At 34.5% G+C, this 22,759-nt stretch overlaps 1 protein-coding gene across 3 annotated transcripts in view; it reads left to right on the top strand.

Annotated features, from left to right (window-relative positions):
* Positions 1-16,082, top strand: part of DARS1 (aspartyl-tRNA synthetase 1) — a 64,989-nt gene extending 48,907 nt beyond the window's left edge. For all 3 annotated transcript variants that reach the window (XM_086351268.1, XM_086351287.1, XM_086351278.1), the window contains 7 exons: positions 94-241; positions 9,533-9,679; positions 10,790-10,832; positions 11,964-12,044; positions 13,714-13,825; positions 14,006-14,077; positions 15,413-16,082. In XM_086351268.1, coding sequence (XP_086207394.1) covers positions 94-241; positions 9,533-9,679; positions 10,790-10,832; positions 11,964-12,044; positions 13,714-13,825; positions 14,006-14,077; positions 15,413-15,504 — 695 coding nt within the window. In that variant the 3' untranslated portion in view covers positions 15,505-16,082. The remainder of the gene's footprint in view (positions 1-93; positions 242-9,532; positions 9,680-10,789; positions 10,833-11,963; positions 12,045-13,713; positions 13,826-14,005; positions 14,078-15,412) is intronic.
* Positions 16,083-22,759: the final 6,677 nt, after the last annotated feature.

The raw sequence follows: 22,759 nt of genomic DNA, 5'->3' as shown, positions 1-22,759 counted from the left end.
AAATACCACTTACTATGCTGTGTAATGTATGCCAAGTATGTATTTACATACTATGTAAACACCATTTACCATTTTCTTTTATTAATGTTACAGTATTCAGAGCTGAAGACTCTAATACACACAGACATCTGACTGAATTTGTTGGCTTGGATATTGAAATGGCTTTTAATTACCATTACCATGAAGTTGTGGAAGAAATTGCCGACACTTTAGTGCAAATATTCAAAGGACTTCAGAAAAGGTAAAAATATATATATTTTATAACCTTAGATGAATATAATTTTTAAAGCAGTTTAAGTTCTTCAAAATGAAGCAGTTCTTAAAACATATAAACTAAGTTTTTATTGAAAAAAATATATATATGAAGATTTGCCAATTAGTTTATCAGTTAATTAGTGGGAAAATCCACACTCAAAAGAGTACTTCTGAATCCAAGTCAATTAGGGCTGCAGCCAGTTAACCTAGCTAATCTACCAGATTGTAAACAGCCTAACTATATTTGTTTTTTCCTCAATATTTTACATCCTGAATTTCTCAGTATAGAGCCTATGTTGCCTTTATAGCAGTTTATTATTTAAGAGGTAGTATGAGATAGTAGGACTTCCCAGGAGGCTCATTGGTAAAGAATCTGCCTGCCAGTGCAGAAGACTCTGGAGACACAGGTTCAATTCCTGGGTGAGGAAGATCCCCTGGAAGAGGAAATGGCAACCCACTCCAGTATTCTTGCCTGGAGAATCCCATGGACAGAGGAACCTGGCAGACTACAAGTCCTTGGGGTTTGCAAAGAGTTGGACATGACTGAGCAAGAGAGCACAGGGAGGAAACAGTATTTCAGAGTTTCAACTCAGCTAGGTCCAGGTAGCCTGAGATTGAATCCCAAGTTTGCTATGTATCTTGTGTGGGCATTTTGGAAGTTATATAACTCTGTGCCTCAGTTTCCTCTGCTGTTACAAGTGAAGATAATATTATTACTTACCTCAAAGTTAAAGAGTCCCTTTAGTCTTTCAGTTTCTAATCTTTACTGAATCTGTGTAAGTTAAGCCTATGTTGGGACTGTTTAATTTTTCAATCAATTTATATTTACAGTGAGTGCTTAGTAGAAATTAGAAACTAGTATACTGAAGGGACTTTCAGCTTATTTGGGCCTGGTGAATTGATACATTTATAGAAATTATTAGGCATGTTCTGGGTGTTCAGAAAATTGAATTATGTAAAATGTGCACTTTCTGTACAACCTTTAAACTGGCAAATAGTTTCTGCCTTAAAAGGGCATTAGAAATTGTTTTCTTATGATAATGTTTAAAATAGAGAAAAGAAGAAAAGATGGGAAGCATGTTAACTAGGATCAAGAGTGTCTTTTTTTCTCTTTTCTTTTCTCCATACTTTTGAGAGTACTCCAAGTATTAAGTTGCATATGACAGGTTTATCTAGTGCTTTGATAACTGATGAAGGATTGTATTTAAAATTTCTATTTGAAGACCACTGTTTTTTTTCCCTCATGACATTTATTGTTTTCTTTCTGATTTTACAAGCAATACATGTTTATTGCAGACAGCTAGAAATAAAAGCATAAAATAAAAATTAACAATCCACCTAATCCCACCCCTCAAAGAATAACCATTAATGTCTTGATGCCTTTTTAAATAGAGGTATAAGTGACCTATCCACTATTTGATTCCAGTGCACAACATAGTGATTCCATATTTCTGCAATATAATTGACTGGATTTCTCATGCTGTACCTTTCATCCCATGACTTTTGTTTTTTTTTTTCTTTGTAACTGGAAATGTCTTTTTCTTAATCCCCCTTACCTATTTCACTCATCACCCAAGCTCCCTCTACTCTGGTAACTACTAGTTTGTTCTCTGTAACTGTGTCTGTTTCTGTTTTGTTTGTTAATTTGTTTTGTTTTGTTAGATTCCACTTACAAGTAAAACCATACGGTATTTGTCTTTCTCTGTCAGACTTATTTCACTTCATATAATACCCTCTCAGTTCAGTTCAGTTCAGTCACTCAGTCGTGTCCAACTCTTTGTGACCCTATGAATTGCAGCACACCAGGCCTCCCTGTCCATCACCAACTCCCGGAGTTCACTCAGACTCACGTACATCAAGTCGGTGATGCCGTCCAGCCATTTCATCCTCTGTCGTCCCCTTCTCCTCCTGCCCCTAATCCCTCCCAGCATCAGAGTCTTTTCCAATGAGTCAACTCTTCGCATGAGGTGGCCAAAGTACTGGAGTTTCAGCTTTAGCATCATTCCTTCCAAAGAACACCCAGGACCGATCTCCTTTAGGATGGACTGGTTGGATCTCCTTGCAGTTCAAGGGACTCTCAAGAGTCTTCTCCAACACCACAGTTCAAAAGCATCAATTCTTCGGCACTCAGCTTTCTTCACAGTCCAACTCTCACATCCATACGTGACTACTGGAAAAACCATATACTTGACTAAACAGACCTTAGTTGGCAAAGTAATGTCTCTGCTTTTGAATGTTATCTAGGTTGGTCATAACTTAATACCCTCTATATTCATCTATATTGTCACAGATGACAAGATTTCATTCTTTTATGGTTAATATTCCAGTGTGTGTCCGTGTTGTTGTTTAGTTGCTCAGTTGTGTCCAACTCTTTGAGACCCCATGGACTATAGCCCTTCAGGCTCCTCTCTCCATAGGATTTTCCAGGCAAGAATACAGGAATGGGTTGCCATCTCCTTCTCCAGCATGTTTGTATATATATATGTGTGTGTGTCTGTGTGTGTGTATATACACACTACATCTTCTTTATTCATCTATCAGTGAACATTTAGGTTGCTTCCATATCTTGACTGTTGAAATCATAATGCTTAAATGAACTTGGGATAAATATATATATATTTTCAAATTAGTTTTTTTTTAATTTCTTCAAAAAATATCCAGAAATGGAACTGCTAAATTGTATCTAATTTTTTGAGGATGTCTGTACTGTTTTCCATGGTGGTTAATTACTGCCAACAGTACACAAGGTATATTCCCTCTATACCTTTGTTGAGAGTTTTTATCATAAATGGACATTGAATTTTGTCAAAAAGTTCTTTGTTGAGATGATAATATGATTTTTATTCCTGAGTTTGTTAATGTGGTGGATCACACTGATTAATTTGTGGGTGTTGAACCATCTTTGCATTCCTGGGATAGACCCCAATTGATCATGGTGTATGATCCTTTAAATATATTATTGATTTCAGTTTGCTAATTTTTAAGGATTTTTGCGTATCATTTCCTTTTTGTCTGGTTTTGGTATCAGTGTGATGCTGGTTTTATAGAGTGAGTTCAGAAGCATTTCTTCCTCTGGAACTTTTTTGAAGAGGATGAGAAGTTAATTCTGTAAATGTTGGTAGAATTCACCTCTGAAGCCATCTGGTCTTGGACTTTTGTTTGTTGGGAGTATGTTTTTTTATTACTGATTCAACATCATTACTGTTAATTGTTCTATTCACATCTTCTATTTCTTCCTGATTCCGTCTTAGGAGATTTCACATTTCTAGGAGTTTGTCCATTTCTTCTGGGTTGTTCAGTTTATTGGCATATATGTATTCATAATAATCTCTTACGACCCTTTATATTTCTGTGGTGTCAGTTGTAACTTCTTTTTCATTTCTGATGCTACAGATTTGGATTCTCTTTTTTTCTAGTCTATTTTATTTCTTTTTACTCTGATCATTATTACTTTTTTCCTTTTAGTAACACTGGGCTTTGCTTGTTTCTTTCTCATTCCTTTAAGTCAGGTTAGGTTGTTTAAGACTTTTCTTACTTCCTGAGGTAGGCTTTTATCACTGTAAACTTCCCTTAGAACTGTGTTTGCTGCATCCTGCAGACTTTGGATTGATGTGTTTGTTTTCATTTGTCTCTCAGTATTTTTTTGTTTCTTCTTTAATATTTTCTGTAACCCATTGGTTGTTTAGAACCATATTGTTTAGCCTCTATGTGTTAGTGGTGATTGCTGGGGTTTTTTTGTTTGTTTGTTTTTCACCTTGTAGTTGATTTCTAGTCCCTTTGCGTGTTGTCAGAAAAGATCCAGGATAGGATTTTAATTTTAAGTTTACTGAAGCTTGTCTTGTGGCCCACTGTGTGATCTATCCTGGAGAATGTTCCTTGTGTACTTGAAAATAATGTGCATCCTGCTGCTTTTGGATGGAATGGTGTGTGTGTGTGTGTGTGTGTGTGTGTGTGTCTGTTAAGTTCATTTCACCTAATGTGTTTTTGAGGCCAGTGTTTCCTTATTGATTTTCTGTCTGGGTGATCTGACTATGGATGTAAGTGGGGAGTTAAAAGTCTTCTCTTTTGTGTTATTGTGTTATTTTTCCTTTATGTTTGTTAATATTTGCTTTATTATTTAGGTGCTCCTATGTTGGGTATATTTATAGTTGTTAGATCTTCTTGTAGAATTGATCCCTTTATCGTTATGTAATGTCCTTCTCATTTCCATTTGCATGGAACGTTTGTTTCCATCCTCTTACTTTTGGTTGGAGTGTGTCTTTAGATCTGAGATGAGTCTCTCGCAGACAACATATGTATGGACCTTGTTTGTTTTATCCATTCAGGCACTCTGTGTCATTTGGAGCATTTAGTCCATTTACATGTAGTATGTTCTTATTGCTATTTTGTAAATTGCCTTCAGGTTTTTAAATTTATTTTTTGTTTCTCCTTTTTTCTTCTTATGACTTGATGATTATCTTTAGTGTCAATATAAATTCCTTTCTGTCTTGTGTGTGTATCTATTATAGATTTTTGGCCTATGGTTACCATGAGGTTTATATATAGCAGCCTATATATGTAGGTTCAGCTTGAGTGATTTCCACCAGTTGGTCTTCCAGTATACTAATCTGTTCCTCTGTATCATCTAATCTCCTTAGAGGAGTATCATCTAATCTACTTATGGGAGTTCCCTTGTATGTAACCAGTTACTTTTCCCTTGCTGCTTTTAATATTCTCTGTCTTTAATTTTTGCCTAATTACAGTGTGATAAGGAAGCTACAGGGCTTCCCCAGTAGCTCAGCTGGTAAAGAATCCACCTGCAATGCAGGAGACCCCCGTTTGATTCCTGAGTCGGAAAAATCCCCTGGAGAAGGGATAGGCTACCCACTCCAGTATTCTTGGGCTTCCCTGGTAGCTCAGACAGTAAAGAATCTGCCTCTAATGCAGGATACCTGGATTGGGAAGATCCCCTGGAGGAGGGCATGGCAACCCACTCCAGTATTCTTGCCTGGAGAATTGCCATGGACAGGGAGCCTGGCAGGCTATAGTCCATGGAGTTGCAAAGAGTCAGACATCACTGACTAAGCACACACAGTGAACTTGTGGACTTCTTTGGGTTGATCTTATTTGGGACTCTTTGTATACTTCCTGGGCCTGGATATTTTTTTCCTTTCCAAGGTTAGGGAAGTTTTTGGCTATTATGTCTTTAACTGCATTCTCTGCCCCTTTCTTTTCCTTCTTTGATTTGTATAATGTGAATGTCAGTGTGCTTGATGTTGTCCCAGAGGTCACTTAAACTGTCCTCATTTTTTTTGTTTGTTTCAATTTTTATTGGAGCATATAGTTGATTTACAATGTTGTGTTAGTTTCTCCTGTACAGTAAAGTGAATTGGCTATATGTATACATATATCCCCTCTTTTTTGGATCACCTTCCCATTTAGGTCACCATTGAGCACTGAGTAGGGTTCCCTGAACCTCTACAGTATGTTCTCAGTAGTTATCTATTTTATACATAGTATCAGTAGTGTATATATGTCAATCCCTATCTCCCAGTTCCTCCTACACCCCTCCTCCCGCCTTGGTTTCCACACCTTTGTGCTCAACATCTTTGTCTCCATTTCAGTTGAGCAAAATTAATATCTGAACCATTTTTCTAGATTCTACATATATGTATTAATATACAATATTTGTTTTTCTGACTTCACTTTTTTTTTAACTTTTTATTTTGTATTGGGGTATAGCCAATTAACAATGTTATGATAGTTTCAGGTGAACAGCGAAAGGACTCAGCCATACGTATACACGTATCCATTCTCCTTCAAACTCCCCTCCCATCTAGGCTGCCACATAACATTGAGCAAAGTTGCATGTGCTATACAGTGGGTCCTTATTGGTTATCCATTTTAAATATAGCAGTGTGTATATGTCCATCCCGAACTTCCTAATTATCCCTTCCCCCAACCTTCCCCCTGGCAACCATAAGCTCGTTCTCAAAGTCTCTGAGTCTGTTTTTGTTTTGTAAACTCTCCTCATTTTTAATTTTTCTTTTTATATGTGTATTAGGTAGGTTAATTATGTTTCCTGATCTTGGAGAAATGGCCTTATGTTTGAGACATCCTGTAGGGCCCAGCGACACACTCGCCTCTGTTCAGCAGAGCAATATGTTCTAGGGATGCCTGCTATACACGAGCTATGTGGGCCCTTCTGACAGGGCTGACTTCTGTGGGCATACTGGTGGGCTTGGATGGCTCCCAGCCCAGTTGGTGGCCAAGTGCTGCCTAGTGCTGAAGCTTCTGGTTACTGGTGGACAGGACAGGTCTTCCAGAACTAATGCTGGCCCACTGTTTGGTGGGACCCAATCCTGGGCCCTCTGTTGGACATGGCCAAATCCTGGGGTAGCTGAGGTGTTTTGAGCAGGGGGTCTACAGCTGCTACTGGCCTGATGGTGGGTGGCATTATATCCCCGTGTGGCTGACTGCTTGGCCTGGGGCTTCCCAGGACTAGTGCTAACTGGCTGGTAGGCTAGACCTGAAACTTGCTCCAATAGGCTAGAGGGAGAACTCCAAGATAGTGCTTGCCAGCATCAGTGTCTTCATGATAGAATGAACTCCCCAAAATGGATGCTGCTAATGTCTGTCCCCAGGGGTAAATCTCAGTTGCCTCCTGCCTCTTTAGGAGGCTCTACAAGATCAACAAGTGAATCTGACCCAGGCTCCTTTCAAACTACTGCTTCTGCCCCAGGTCTCGAGATTTTACATGTTCCCTTTAAGTGGATTCACTGTTTCCTACAGGCCTTCAATTCTCCCAAGCGCCTGCCCCACTGGCCTTCAGTCAGGCCTTCTAGAGGGTGCTTGTCTTCCTGGTGCAGGATCCCTAGCCTAGGAAGCCCAGTATGGGACTCAGACCTCTCATTCCTTGGAGGGGATCTCTGCAGTTGTGATTATACTCTCCTTTGTGGGTTGCCTGCCTGGGGATGTGAATATTGACTCTGCCACATCTCTGCTGCTCCTACCTGTCTTGTTGTGGTTACTTCTTTATATCTTTGGTTGTAGAATATATTTTATGCTTGCCTTCAGGTCATTCTCATTGATAGTTGCTCTGTAAATAGTTGTAATTTTGGTGTGCCCATGGGAGGAGGTAAATTCAAGGTCTTCCTATTCTATGATCTTGGCCACTCCTCCCTACTTTCTTTTTTTTTTTTTTAACTCTTTTTTCTCTGAAACATTTCTATACAGTTTATTTTAAGCAACTTCCATTCAGATAGTCTGTAGAACAACTAATGTCTCCCTGTAAAACAAAATATCTTTTGAAACTACAGTTAAGGAATAGAGCTTTTCTCATTATTTGTTTACTGTATATTTTAAAAATTTATTTATTTGGCTGTACCAGGTCTTAGTTGTGGCACATGAGCTCTTCCTTTTGGCATGTGAGGTCTTTAGTTGTGGTGCTAGGGGGATCTAGTTCCCTGACCAGGGTTTCAGCTGGGGCCCCTGCATTGGAAGCCCACAGTCTTAAGCCACTGGACCACCAAGGAACTCCCTCCCTCATTTTTTTTACATTTTTATTTCATTTACATTTATAATTGAAGAAAGTTTATGAAGCTCATTTATTTTAGGTATTGATATCTTCTCTACTTAATATTGGAAGTGGAATTTCCGCTTTGGTTTTTGTAACAGAGCAAGCATGATTTGAGCACTTGGGATTAATCAAATCTCTGCTTACAAATTAGAGATTCAGACACCATTATCACTGGGCTTAATGGGTAGGCTTAAGATGGCAACTTGGAAATAAAAACCTTCTTCCTGTCTTCTATACATCATTTAGGAATTTTAAGTTTCTGTGTCAGTTGTAAATTGGGTTATTTGGTGGTTGTCTTACCCCTCTCGTGTTTATCATTAGTACTTATCTCTAACAGAAGAATAAACAAACGTATTTTAAAATATTGATATTCATATTTTTATTACCATTGATTAACATGAATGGGGGTTAATGTTCAAAGCAAAACACTTTAAAAATTAATTCTTGGGGTCATTTTAACCCATCATGTCAGGATTTGAATAAATCAATGATTTCTTCTGAATATAAACATACTTTTTTCAATTCTGTTGATTATGAAAAAATTTAAATATCATACATTAAAAGGGTAGACTAGCCTAATGAACCCCCACATACTTATCACCCAATTTCAACCATTGTCAATCCATGGCCAGTTTCACTTTACACATTTCCCTCCATGCTCTGTTATTCTGAAGCAAATCTCAGCTACCATTTCATCCATAAATACTTTAGTGAAACTACATTTTTAATCTTGCCATCCTCTACGGCAGCAGTTTACTGCAATGAACATTTGTTATATTTAGAAGATAGACAATGAACATACTATAGGGATTATTAAAATGGGAAAGAAATAGGCACTCTCCTAAACAAACTTATGGTATAGTGGGAATCGGGGAAGACAAGACAATATTCATTAATTTGGTCTTCCTCAATGATGACAAATGTTGTTAAAGTATTAAAAATCAGATTTTTTTAGTGCCTCATAAAATGAGTATTTTATGTTTCTAACAGTGCTAGTTGATATGAATTATAAAGGAAGTTTTTTATCCTGTGATGCTACTGCAGTGACAAATAATACAGGATTGAGAAATGATGTTAAATATTTTTTAAAGTATTTTGCATTTAATTATTTAACTTAATTTCTTGGTAACAGTTTTTTTTTCTGATGCATACACTAATTCAAAGAATGATTTTATGTGACATAAACAGGGACTCAATACCTACTAGATACTTTTTCCTTAGATGGTGTTTCTACTACTAATGAGCTTGAAAGTCCCTGAGGCCATTTCTACACTGAGGCTGAACTTACAGGAAAGAGTTTTGCTCTAAAAGTATTTCCTTTTGTTATCTCTGAATTCAAAATAGTTACCAGTGGAAACATGGAAGAGTAGTGCAGTAGGCTCTTGGGTCCGTGCCAACTGGCCTCTTGAGTACAGGCTCCCTCAACCTCCCTAGGATATCTGGCGATGAGTGGGGTGAGCAGGAAAAGGCATGTTTCCACCCTGGAACCTGCTCAGGTTGCCCTTTTCTCATCACTGCACATGTAGTTAATTCCTCTAAAATGTTAAAAAATGTTTCTTTGTTTTAAAAAAAAAATGTGTATCAAGGGTATGGAAGAGAAAAGCTGTATGTTCCTTCAACATTATTGGTTACAATTTTTCTTTAATTTACGTGTTGCCACAGTGATCTCTTGTGTTCAAAACATTTATTTCACATTTTTATTAACTCTTGTACAAATAGGTTTCAAACTGAAATTCAGATGGTGAATAAACAGTTCCCATGTGAGCCATTCAAATTTTTGGAGCCAACTTTAAGACTAGAATACTGTGAAGCATTGGCTATGCTTAGGGAAGCTGGAATTGAAATGGGAGATGAAGAAGATCTAAGGTTTGTTTGTATTTGTGATTTTTAAAACTTTAGTAATTAGATTTAAGATATGAAAGAATGAATATATTTTCACCTACTTGGTAAACTTAAGTTTTATTAACTTTGGTTATATAGTATGATGCTATTTTGTTCAATGTGTGATCTGAAATAAACTGTTTAATGTGGTTTGCCTAAGCGTTAATATTTTTGCATGTTAAGGTGTGAAACTTTTAACAATCTCTAAAAGTTATGCAAGTCTCTGTTCTCTAGTTGATATACTATATTTTATTATCTAAATTCAGATCAAATAATTTATAATTTTGAAATGATAGTTTAATAAAGATTGGAGATTTCTACTTATATTTTATTCAGGGATTCTTAAGTTAAAATACTTTAAGCCAACACAATGATTCATAATTGATATCGGAAGGAAGAGAGGATTATTATTAATTTTGGGGGTGTTTTTTTTTTAACATATTTCACTCAAAACCCTCATTTACTTTTATTTGTTTAATAAATATATATATGTGCGTATATGTATATACGCACATATGTATATTGTTTTAATCATCCTCTACATTGCTAGATGACAATTTAAGGAAAACCATAAATTCTGTAATTTGGATGATATTTTTGTATGTATTTTGGAAATTTTTCTTAAATAGAATAGAACTTAAATTGGTTTATATATACACTATTATATTTTACTTTGAAATACTGATTTTTCTTTTATAAACCTTTAATAAAGAATAACAAAAAAGAGAAAAACCATTTTGCCATAGAACCATTTTAATGGCAAGAGTAGTCTATGTTGGTGTAGTAGACTTTCATTATATGTAATTGTAGGAAACTACTTCATCCATGTTATTTCTGAATGGGTGAATTGCTAAATTCCTTTTATACTTTTATTTAAATATTGTTGAGTAGCACCAACTAACGTTCCCAGGTATGCCTGTGAATGGTTTCCAGTAGTAGTTGCCTTTTTTAAAAGGAGCAGAATAGACAGCTGTGTATTTTGGCTAACTTTTTTATCCTCTGAGAACTTAAAATAGAAGAGGTTCCTTATAAACCTCAAACTCTTTTAAGTTGCTGTTTGATCTTCAGACACCTGATTTCATGTTTCTTTTGCAGTACACCAAATGAAAAACTGTTGGGTCGTTTGGTAAAGGAAAAGGTAGGACTCTTATGCATGCTGGATTTCTTTTTCTAAATCTGAAACATAGCTATATTGTCAGATTAGTTAGAGAGGACCTCAAGATGATTGAAATTATTTAGAAATGGTCTTCCCTGACTACCCTTGCAGACTCGTGGGACTAGAGGGTGAATGAATTTTTTTTCTGCCTTTTACATGAAGGCTGCTTTCCTATCTTATTTTTCTATAAAACTCCAAAGAAGAGAAAAGCTAAACTGAGTGCAGTCTTTAAAGAAATTAAAAGAATTGTGTAATTGAATAAAAACAGTCCTTGAGCTCCTCCTGCTGGTTGCACTCAAAATGGTTCAACAGACTGGGGAACAAGTCTGAAACTGCACAGTACTGAGTTCATACCTTTAAAACACTATTTCAGTGGAGCCAGTTTCAGCACTGTTGACATTCCCTCTAGACGCCAATTTTAGGAAAAATGTTTAACATCAAAACAGTTAAAACGTGACTGTTTCTTTTTAATTAAATGTAGGTCACATAGTAAATACTCTTTTTAACAAAGATATCATAATTTCATGTTAATATTATTCATTTCAATTGTTTTCATTTGAGAAAAACTACTAAATTTATTGTAGACATCTTAGTGAAAATGTAAATCATTGGGGAAATAATCAAGGTTTTTTGAAGATAAAAGACATCAGTTTTATTTATAGATTTAATGTAGTTTTTGTAAAACCCAATGTGATTTAGGATAATTTAACACGAACAGTTTTAAAATACATCTGGAAAATTAAATGAGCTAGAATTGCAATGGAAAAAGGTGAAAATAAGTTTATCACAGCATAGTTTTCAGCGGAGGAGAAATTGAGAAGAGAGTACATGTCCAAAAAAAGAAAAAGAAAAATGCTTATGTGAACTATGATTGAATAATCCACAGCTCCTAAAAATTAAGCATATTGGAAGAATTTATAACATCATGGCAAAATACTGTAGGATACAGCTGTAAGAAGCAGAACAGTTATTGTATATAGAGTGTAATTACAGTAATTTTGAAGAACAAAACTTATGTATAGAAAAAAAAATAATTACCAAAATGGTAGCCTTCTTTTTACTTTCATTAAATGTCTTAAAAATCTGTTTTAATCATATTTATTCTTTTTATAGTATGATACCGATTTTTATATTCTTGATAAATATCCATTGGCTGTAAGACCTTTCTATACCATGCCTGACCCACGAAATCCTGTAAGTAATTTGATTTTAAATAACCTGTTTCGGGGAAGAGGGAAAACTTTATTGTCACTGTGTCACATTATACAGTGGAAATAATGGTTTTCATTAATAACTTGCAGTTTTAAAAGACACATTTCTATATGTATTACTACTAGTTTCTGTCAATTCGGGTCAAAGTGATATTGTAAAATTTGAATATTCTAGCAAATTAGTCCCCAAAACCTGTATTAAAAATAATTTTCATGTATCATTTTTAAAGATATATGAAGAAGAAATACTATATAAATAACAAATAGCATTAATAGACTTGAAGACTTTATCAAATCATTTTATCATTGACCTTGAACCAAGAACTCACATTCTATCCAGGTGAAAGTGAAGTAGCTCAGTCGTGTCCGACTCTTTGCGACTCGGTGGATTGTAGCCTACCAGGCTCCTCCCTCCATGGGATTCTCCAGGCAAGAATACTGGAGTGGGTTGCCATTTCCTTCTCCAGGGGATCTTCCCAACCCAGGGATCGAACCTGGGTCTCCCGCATTGCAGGCAGACGCCATCCTGGTAGTTAATCTAAATAATGTGTTGTGGCCTTTCACCTGTTTTCCTTTGCATTGGTTCCCCAACTTTAGTGAGTATCAGAATCACTCGGAGGGCCTTTAAAACACAGATTGGGGCTTCCCTGATGGCTCAGTGGTAAAGAATCCACCTGCCAATGCAGGAGACACGGGTTTATTGAACCTGTGCTCTAGAGCCTGGGAGCCACAATTATTGAACCCATGTGCAACAACTTGTGAAGCCCATGTTTTCACAACAAGAAAAGCCGCTTCGATGAGAAGCCTGCACACCACGACTCAAGAGTAGCCCCCGCTCACCACAGCTAGAGAAAAGCCCTTGTAGCAACGAAAACCCAGCACAGCCAAAAATAAATAAATTTTTTTTTAAACTTTTTTTTTAGGTGGGGCTTGATAATTGATATTTCTCATAAGGTAATAGTGAAACTATCAGTCCAGGAATCATACTTTGAGAACCATTGGTTTACTGAAAGATAGGGAAAATAAGTTAAAACCTGATAAAGAATGAATTGAGTTACAGTAAATTTGATGTTCAGTTCACTTTCCTTAAAATAATAACTTTTAAAAATTAAAAAGACTAACACCTGTTGATAATTTGAAGTTCCAAAAATGATCCCAAAATCATATCACACTTAAAAACATTTCAGATGATAAAGTGAAATAAGAATCAGCACTACGGGGACTTCCCTGGCAGTGTAGTGGCCAAGACTTTTTGCTCCCAATGCAGGGGGCTTGGGTTCAATCCCTGGTCAGGGAACAAGATCCCACATGCTGCAGCTGAGACCTGGCACAGCCACATAATTTTTTTAAAAAAAGAATCAACACTACGCTACTGCTTAAAAGAAGATGTATTGTTCTGATTTGTTATTGGAAGGTGTGGGAGAAGGGGAGCATAAAATCTGATAGAGGAAAAGAAGAAGTTATCATTCAACCCTCACTAGTTTAATCCCATTTTAGAAAAGCAAATCCTGTTTATTGGAGCAGGTTGTATAATTAATTGTAGGGAATAAATGATATTGTTCTTCATGCAACAGAGAGTGTTTTTCCACATATATGTGATAGAAATAGGATGATAGCCTGTTGAGTGGTATTTTTGTTTGTTTTCCCTACAGAAACAATCTAACTCTTATGATATGTTCATGAGGGGAGAAGAAATACTCTCAGGAGCTCAAAGAATACATGACCCTCAGCTGCTAACAGAGAGAGCCTTACATCATGGAATTGGTAAACAGTTTCAGTATATTTAGGAGGGTCATGTATATTCTGAAAGCAATACGTTTTAAAACCCTGTAAAGACTTTTCGGAAACACAGTCATTTGTTTTAATTTTCATTGCATGGTAACTGCTTTTGCAATTTTTTTTAAGCTAAATTACTTTTTTGTTTGTTTTATGTTTGTTTTGTAGATTTGGAGAAAATTAAGGCATACATTGATTCCTTCCGTTTTGGAGCCCCTCCTCATGCTGGTGGAGGCATTGGTAATATTCCTTTATATGATGACAATATTTCCAACCCAGATTTCATTTGGCAGAGTGTTTCTTCAGTTCTAAATGTCCTCAGTATTAGACTCCAAAAAGTAAATTTTGTATTTTGTTATTACTTACAAATAAGTTTATAAGTGCTAAATGTAATAGAAGTTTGAATTAAAAGAATTTTTAAGTGAGTTATGACTAAATGAAATTTTTGAGTATCCTCTTTTCTCTCTGTATTCATAAGTTCATTCCGATTAGTCCAAATTAAAGCTGTCCCTCAAGTCAGTTCAGATGGCTACTAAATGTTTTTGTTGAAGACATTTCATTGGCTTTTAGAACCATTTCTAGAGTATGTGTAAGTACTGCTCTGTGATTTAAAATGAGTAAATATTTAACTCAACTTTGGGATGTTTGTATCAAAAATTCTTAAAAAGAATTCTGGGGTTTCTCTTGTGTCTCAGCGGTAAAGAATCCACCTGCCAGTGCAGGAGATGTCAGGTTCGATCCCTGATCCAGGAGGATCCCACATGCCCTGGAGCAACTAAGCTCTTGTGCCACAACTATTGAGCCTGTGCTAAAAAGAATTCTGAATTTATAGTTTTGTTAAAGGTTTGGTTGTTTGTTTCAGGTTTTTTGGTAAACAGGTAATATACAGATTTCAAATTCAAAGCAAATAGAATAGTGTACATTCACCTCCCTACAGAAAACTATTGTTTCTAGTTTTCTCTTTACCTCTACAAAGATAATCTTTGCGTATGCAAAAGTATATAAAATACATTTTTTACACAAATTATAGTGTGCTGTATAAACCACTCAGTACCTTGCATTTTCGCTTAGTGTATTTTCACTAAGTTGTTCCTTATCAACACTTATAAGAACTTTTTTAATTCTTTTTTTTTTAATCACTACATACAATCCATTGAAAGAATTCATGGTAATCTTGGTAACCAGGTTCTATCAATAGGAACCTGGTTAAATATAATAGTAGGCTTATATTTTTGAAAATATAATAGTAAGCTTATGAAAATATAATAGTAGGCTTATATTTTTGTTTGCTTAAATCATAAGTTTTGGATATTTACATCGATTTGTGGTTCACATTTCACAAAATCATACAGCTTAAGGATATCTCATTTATCCTTCCCACATACAGCATCACCTGTTTCTGAATCAGACCGAGAATACTCCATTTTAAACTCATTTAAAATAATAGAAGTCATTTCCTTTCTAACAAGGAAAAGCATTTTGTTGATCAGTGATGTTATTTTGGTAGTTTTCAATAAGTATGACCCTGAATGATTAATTCTGAAAATGAATTAATGATTATTTTGTTTTCTCCAGGGTTGGAACGAGTGACTATGCTGTTTTTGGGCTTGCACAATGTTCGTCAAACCTCAATGTTTCCCCGTGATCCCAAAAGACTTACTCCTTAAAGAAAATGTTTTTTTATTCTTTCCAGTAACCTGCTATTAATCAGACTGTACCTTAGGTACTTAAAATATGCAATAAAATAAATGTCTTATCCAAAGTGCCACAATTACTTTTGGACTAATTCAGTGTACGTTACTTTAAAAGAGAAGATTTTTATAACTTTGAACATGCTTCAGTAGGAAATGGTTAAACATTTTAATGAAAAATTCATATTATTATGTTAAAAGTTCATTTTGCATTACTACAATAAATGTTAAACAACAATTTTAAACAGTTAATAATGTGTAAATTTTTTTTTCTATATTACAGTGGCTATAATATTAATGTCTTAAATTTTCAATATTTGGTCTTTTTTTAAAATCTGACATTGAGGTAAGAACAATTTTAGGAAAGTTTTGAGGTTTTAATGAATGTATAATTGGCATATCATGGAAAATTAGGCAGAAAATATCGATCCTTAATAATTGTGCCTGGAAATCATGTAAAGCAGGTTAGAATACTGGTTAGAAATTATACAACATAACATAATATTAAATTGTTAACTAATTAAACTTGAATTTCAATAAAATTTTAAAGCTAATTATGGATGTTTCTGTGTAACGTCATGGCAGTATGATTTTATAGCTGATTCTTGGCGTTTATAGTTTGGGGAGGGGGAGTAGACAACCAGTTTATGTAAATGCCTAAAAGCAAATGAAGACTGATATATTCATAACATGTATTAATCAAGAGATAAATTCAGATGAGTGTAAGGATACAGTTCTTAAAGCTGAAGGCTTAGGTTGCTTAATAGTTTATTTCATATAGATTAAAAACTTTGAATTTTCTGTTTTTATTTTTAACTGATAGGCATTTAGTGAATGTCACTAAAATGCATTCTCACTCCCTCCCAGAAAGAATTACAGTTAAATACACTTTTCCTCTAGATTATTAAATATATCCATGCTAATGTTATTTTTATGGTGAACCACACATAATACTTATAAACAAAACAATTTAATGCAGTTATTTTCCTACAGGAAAAAGAAAAATAATACAGAAAAGTAAGAAGGTCAGAAAGGTAGCATATTAACCTTGGTTCATAAGCATCTGCCCATTATTTTTTAAAGTTAATTTATTTCACCATGCTAGATTATGAGTTCTTTGAGAATAGAGACTCAATTTTAAATCTGTCTTTCATAACCCACCAAAGTATCTCAAGATAAAAGTTAGACACCCCAGAAGTGTTAAATATATTTAAGCCACACCAAGACCTATTTTTTTCTGTATTGTATAATCCCCAAACCCAAAAATAGTATAATAATAGCCTTAGAGCTATTCTTCTCAAGTTCATAGAATTACAGCTATTTCAAAATAAATTGTTTATAAAGTCTAAGAATGATGTAATTTTTTGTTTGTTTTTTAATGAAGTATTTCAAACACGTCAACCAGATTGAGCATAATAAAAAAAGGACACCACTGCGCTTGCCACCAAGCTTTAGCAAATCTTAACACTGTCATATTTGCTTCAGATGTTTATTTTCTTTTTTTAGGGAAAAAGTAGTGGACACAGTTAAGGCTTCCCATTTAACCACCCTGATCCTATTCCTTCCTACCCTAGTGGTAACTACTATATAAATTCCATGTTTTTTTAATTCCTTTCCACGCTTTTATATTTTACCTAAGTATTTGTTTCTATGAACATTGTCTAGTATTATTTTGCAGATTTATTTGATATATATATTCTGGTATTTTGATGGAATTATCTTGAATTTATGAAACAATTTGAAAAGACTTGAAATTTTCAATCTCTTCAGTCTACTAGTTAATAAACATGGTATATCCCTTCCTTTTTTTGTTATTTTTTTCCTTAATTGTGATAAAATATATTGGTGTTCTTTAATATCTTTCAAAATTACTTTTTAAGGAATTCCCTGGCAGTTCAGTGGTTAGGACTCCATACTCTCACTGCCGAAGGCCTGGGTTTGATCCCTGATTAGGAACTAAAATAACACCAGCTGCACAGTGCAACCAAAAATAAATAAAGTAAATAAAATTACTTTTTAATTTTTCATTTATGCTAAAAAACCTTACCATTTTTTTTCTACTGGAAACAAGACTTTTAAGTATGGATTCTGTGGCTATTCCACCTGGATTAGAATTCTCATGTTGCTGTTTATCAGCTATGTAACCTTGGGTAACTTGCTTCAACTTTCCTCATTTTCATAATCTTGTTTCATGGGACTGTTGTGGGGATTGAAAAGCATGAACCCTAAGAACAACACAGAGAATAGTGTCAGGCAAATAAAAAGAATTTGATCTCTTCCTGTCTAATTTTCATGTCATATTTACTTACTAGTCAAGCTCTTCAGTGGAATGTTGAATAAAAGCAATAATGGGAGCATGCTTTTGTTTCTGAATTAATTTTAAACACTCCTAAAAGCTCAAGATTAAGTGATATTTTCTGTAGGTTTTTGATAGTTGCCCTTTAACAGGTTAATGAGGAGTCTATTTGTTAAGAGTTCCTGTTAAGAATGACTGTTGAATATGTCAAGTACTTTTTCTGTTATTTGCTGCAATTTTTTTTCCTTTAGTTTTGAATATGACAGATGATAGTAACAAATTCCTGATATTTTTCTGAAATAAATACTGCTTGAATATGATGTATTGTTAATATTTTATGTATGTACTACTGAATTCAACTTGCTAATATATACAACAAAATTTGTTCATCTTAAGTGTGTAGTTTGATGTATTTTGGTTATTTTATATGGTTAGGTAATCTTCACCTTAACTACAGAATATTTCCATTGCCCTAGAAAATTGCACAGTGCATTAATAGTTGCCATCTCCAGCAACGAAGATCTTTTCTAGAGTTTCATATAAATGGAACAATATATAGTCTTTTGTGTTTGACTTCTTTCTTTAAGCATGATGTTTTGAGATTCATCATGGTGTTGCATATATTAATAGCATATTTATTAGTATTGATCAGTAGTATTCTACAGAATGGATGTACAATAATTTGCTTATCTCTTCACCAGTTGATATACATGTAAGTAGCATTCAGTTTTTAGTCTGTAGTGGATAATGGTGCTAGGAACATTTGCTAGCACAAGTCTCTGCAGGCATGTTTTCATTTCTTTTAGGTAGACAGCTAGTAGTGAAATGCCTGGGAACTATGAGAAGTGTATATTTAACTTTAGGAGATACTGCCATTTGTTTTTTCCAGAGTTGCTATTATCACCTTGCATTTCTACCAACAATTAGAGTTTAAGATGCTCCACATCATCACCAACACTTAGAAATATCAGCCTTTTTAATTTAAGCTATTCTCATGGTTGTGGCTTTAATTTGTATTTCCCTAGTGATTAATTGGTTGATTGTCTTCTACTTGATAAGGGCTTTTTATGTATTCTGAATATGAACGTATGTCAGATACGTTTGGCAACTAGCTTCTCTCAGTCTGTGGCTTGCCTTTTCTTTTGTTTTCCTTAGTTGCCTTTCAAAGAGCAGAAGTTTTTGATTTTATGGTTGTGCTTCTGTCATCTAGGAAATCGCTGCTTAATCCAGTGTCACAAGTTTTTTTGTTCTCTTGTACAGTTTTAGTAATTTGATCTCTTACATTTAGATCCATGATCCATTTCAAGTTAATTTTTGTCTGTGGTATTTATGGTATTTGTAATGGTCAAGGTTTACACACACACACACACACACACACACCCCCATGTAGTTGATCCAGACCATTTGTTGAAAATACTTTCCTTTCCCTGTTGTATTAACTTGGCAGCTTTGTGGAAAAGAGTTAAGCATATAAATATGGGTCTGTTTCTAAACTCGGTTCTATTCGATCGATCTATATGTTTGTTCTTGCATCAATATCACAGTCTTGATTTTCACAGTTTTAAGTAAATCTTAAAATCAGAAAGTTTAAGTTCTCCAGTCTTGTTCCTCTTTTCAGGATTATTTTAACTATTCTAAGTCCTATGCTTTTCCATTTAAATTTTTGTATCATCGATTTTTTTTTTTTAGTTTTCTGTGTACTAATTCATCATATCTTTCTGTAAATCTAACCATGTGCTTTTGGAAAGAATGTGTTAGGTATCTACCCTTTTAAAATTTTTATGTCTTCCTGATTGACTATTTTATAAAATGCCACTTTATTACTCCAGTAATGCTCTCTTTTGAAATTGGTATTATCTGATATTAATATAGCCATTCCCATCTTCCTGTGGTTATCGTTTGCATATATTTCTCCATAATTTATCTTCAGCCCACCTTTGTCTTTGTATTTAATGAGTTTCTTATAGATAGCATATAGTTGGATCTTGTTTATCAATTCTTAATCTCTACATTTTAATTGGAGAAATTGTCCCAAAAGATTTAATGTCGTTAATTATATGGCAAGATTCGTATCTTCCATTTTTTTTGTTTCCTCATTGCCTCTTCTGGTTTTTTTTAATCTGTTCTTTCCTTTCCTGTCTTTTTAATGACTATTTCAATAGTTTTTAAAATTCATTTTCGTTTTCCTGTTGGCATTTTAAGTAAACTATTTCTATTGTTTTTTTAGTGATTGCTGTAATGATTGTAATATACATTCTTAACATTCACACTCATAGTTGCTAACTTTATATAAAGATTTTGTATCTCTGTTTACAGCCACTATTTTCTTTTCATGTTCTCTTTCAGTTTAGATATCTATGGCATATCAGTTTCTGTTTTTTGAAACAGTTTAAGAGTGAGTTGTTTTTCTTTTGTTTTTTGGCCATGCCACGTGGCTTGTGGGATCTTAGTTCCCCCGCTGGGAATCAAACCCTGACCCCCTATACCGGAAATGCAGAGTCCTAACCAGTGGACTGACAGGGAATTCCGGAGAGTTTTCTATTTAATGGGATAATGTTCCCAGTATTCTCATGTTTTTTTAAAAAATTAGTCTCATCTTTGTGTGCATTTTCTAACTTTTTAAAACTTCTTTTACTAGACAGTTATCTTTTAAATCTCTTAGCTAATATTTTTTAGCATTTGATTATATTAATCCTCTCTATGTTTTGTTTTTAGTTCATTAATTTCTGCTCCTGCATCATTTTCTTCCTTTAGCTTTCTTTCAGTTTTTTTTTTTTTTCCATACTATTAAATTCTCATGTTGCCTATGAGCAGTTTGCTGTTAGTACTGTATAATTATTTTTCCTTTGTAGATAATGTGCCCTCTTTCCTTGGTAGGTACAGTTGCTTCTTTATCTTTGATATACTACTAATTCCTTATGGGGTTTGTTATTCATCTTGTTCATTAGTCAGTTTGCCTATGTCTAAGAACCCATATCTTCTCAATTATGGAAAATTGTTAGCAAGTCCCTCTTCAAATATTGCTTCTTTACTATTTTGTCCACTTTTTGGTATTTTTTGAAACTCTTAATAGCTAAATATGGGCCTCTAACCATTCTGTTATGTCTCATATTTGTCACCTTTGTCCCTGTTCTGTGTATGGATGAATTCCTTAGTCCTGTTTTCTAATGTATTTAATTATTCTTCAAATATGCCTAGTCTAAAGTTAACCTGATTTGTTGCATTTTGTATTTTGATGACTATTTTTTTCACATCTAAAGTTTCTAATTAGTTTTTATCTCATTTTTGTCTATTTTTGTTCATTCTTTCATGATTTCATGACAATTATGCCAATGACATATGACAGTTATACCAATGACATATGACAATTATCATTTATGTCTTTCAATAAATTTTTTATTACACTGTCCAACAAAATATTTTTGCCTATGTCTAATTTTGTTTTTGTCTATTCTTGACATGTTCACATAGAAGCGGTTGTCACATGTAAATTCATTGGACCATCTTGAGGAAGATGACTATAATATGAAAGAAGAAAATAGCAATAAATGCTGGAGAGGGTATGGAGAAAAGGAAACCCTCTTATACTGTAGGTGGGAATGCTAACTAGTACAACCACTATGGAGAACAGTATGGAGATTCCTTAAAAAACTGGAAATAGAACTTCCATATGACCCAGCAATCCCACTGCTGGGCATACACACTGAGGAAACCAGAATTGAAAGAGACACGTGTACCCCAATGTTCATCGCAGCGCTGTTTATAATAGCCAGGACATGGAAGCAACCTAGATGTCCATCAGCAGATGAATGGATAAGAAAGCTATGGTACATATACACAATGGAACATTTCTCAACCATTAAAAAGAATACATTTGAATCAGTTCTAATGAGATGGATGAAACTGGAGCCTATTATACAGAGTGAAGTAAGCCAGAAGAAAAACACCAATACAGTATACTAACACATATGTATGAAATTTAGAAAGATGGTAACAATAACCCTGTATGCGAGACAGCAAAAGAGACACAGATGTATAGAACAGTCTTATGGACTCTGGGAGAGGGTGAGGGTGGGATGATTTGGGAGAATGGCATTAAAACATGTATAATATGTGTGAAATGAATTGCCAGTCCAGGTTAGATGCATGATACAGGGTGCTCGGGGCTGGTGCACTGGGATGACCCAGAGAGATGGTATGGGGAGGGAGGCGGGAGGGGGGTTCAGGATAGGGAACACGTGTACACCCGTGGCAGATTCATGTTGATGTATGGCAAAACCACAATATTGTAAAGTAATCAGCCTCCAATTAAATAAATTTATATTTTAAAGAAAATAATGCTTAAACAATGAGTAGATGCTATCTCCTAGCACAGTAGTTTTGTGCTAAGTTGTTACCAGTTGACATTTGCAGAGGCTGAGTGTAGCAGGCTCCACAGGAAGTTCTGTCTAGGTATTGCATGGAGCACTAAGGGTTCTGCTAGAGTCAAATTTGTATTGAGGCTTTTATCATAGACCATCTCTTGCATAACTTCCTGCATTTCAGATTGTTTTCTTTTTAACTTATTTATAGTAACTACTTTCTGAAGTATAACTTTGTTAACTCAAGCTGAAACATGTTTAAGGCTTAAAAAAATATTTTTCCTTTAAGTTACTGTTATATACCATACATTACTGTATAGATGGATGAGATAGGAATATATTTTTCAACATAGAACCTGCAGCATACTCTGGAAGGTTTAGGATTTTTTGTTTGTCTTCATTTTTTACCAGCTTTATTGAGAGATAATTGACATATCTGGAAGGTTCTAGACCATTAAAAGGGTCTTTTTTAAGGGAAAAAAGCCAGCCTTTTTTATGAAAAAAGTAAGTTTTTAATGTTTTAATAATTGACTTACAATGCTAGTTTCAGATGTACAACATACTGACTTGATAT

This window comes from Bos grunniens, chromosome 2 (assembly GCF_055505025.1).
Source record: "Bos grunniens cultivar Pamir isolate PY7600 chromosome 2, Bosgru_T2T1.0, whole genome shotgun sequence".
Classification (NCBI taxonomy): domain Eukaryota; kingdom Metazoa; phylum Chordata; class Mammalia; order Artiodactyla; family Bovidae; genus Bos; species Bos grunniens.
Note: the sequence above shows the minus strand (reverse complement) of the source record. Positions and strands in the feature narration are given on the sequence as shown.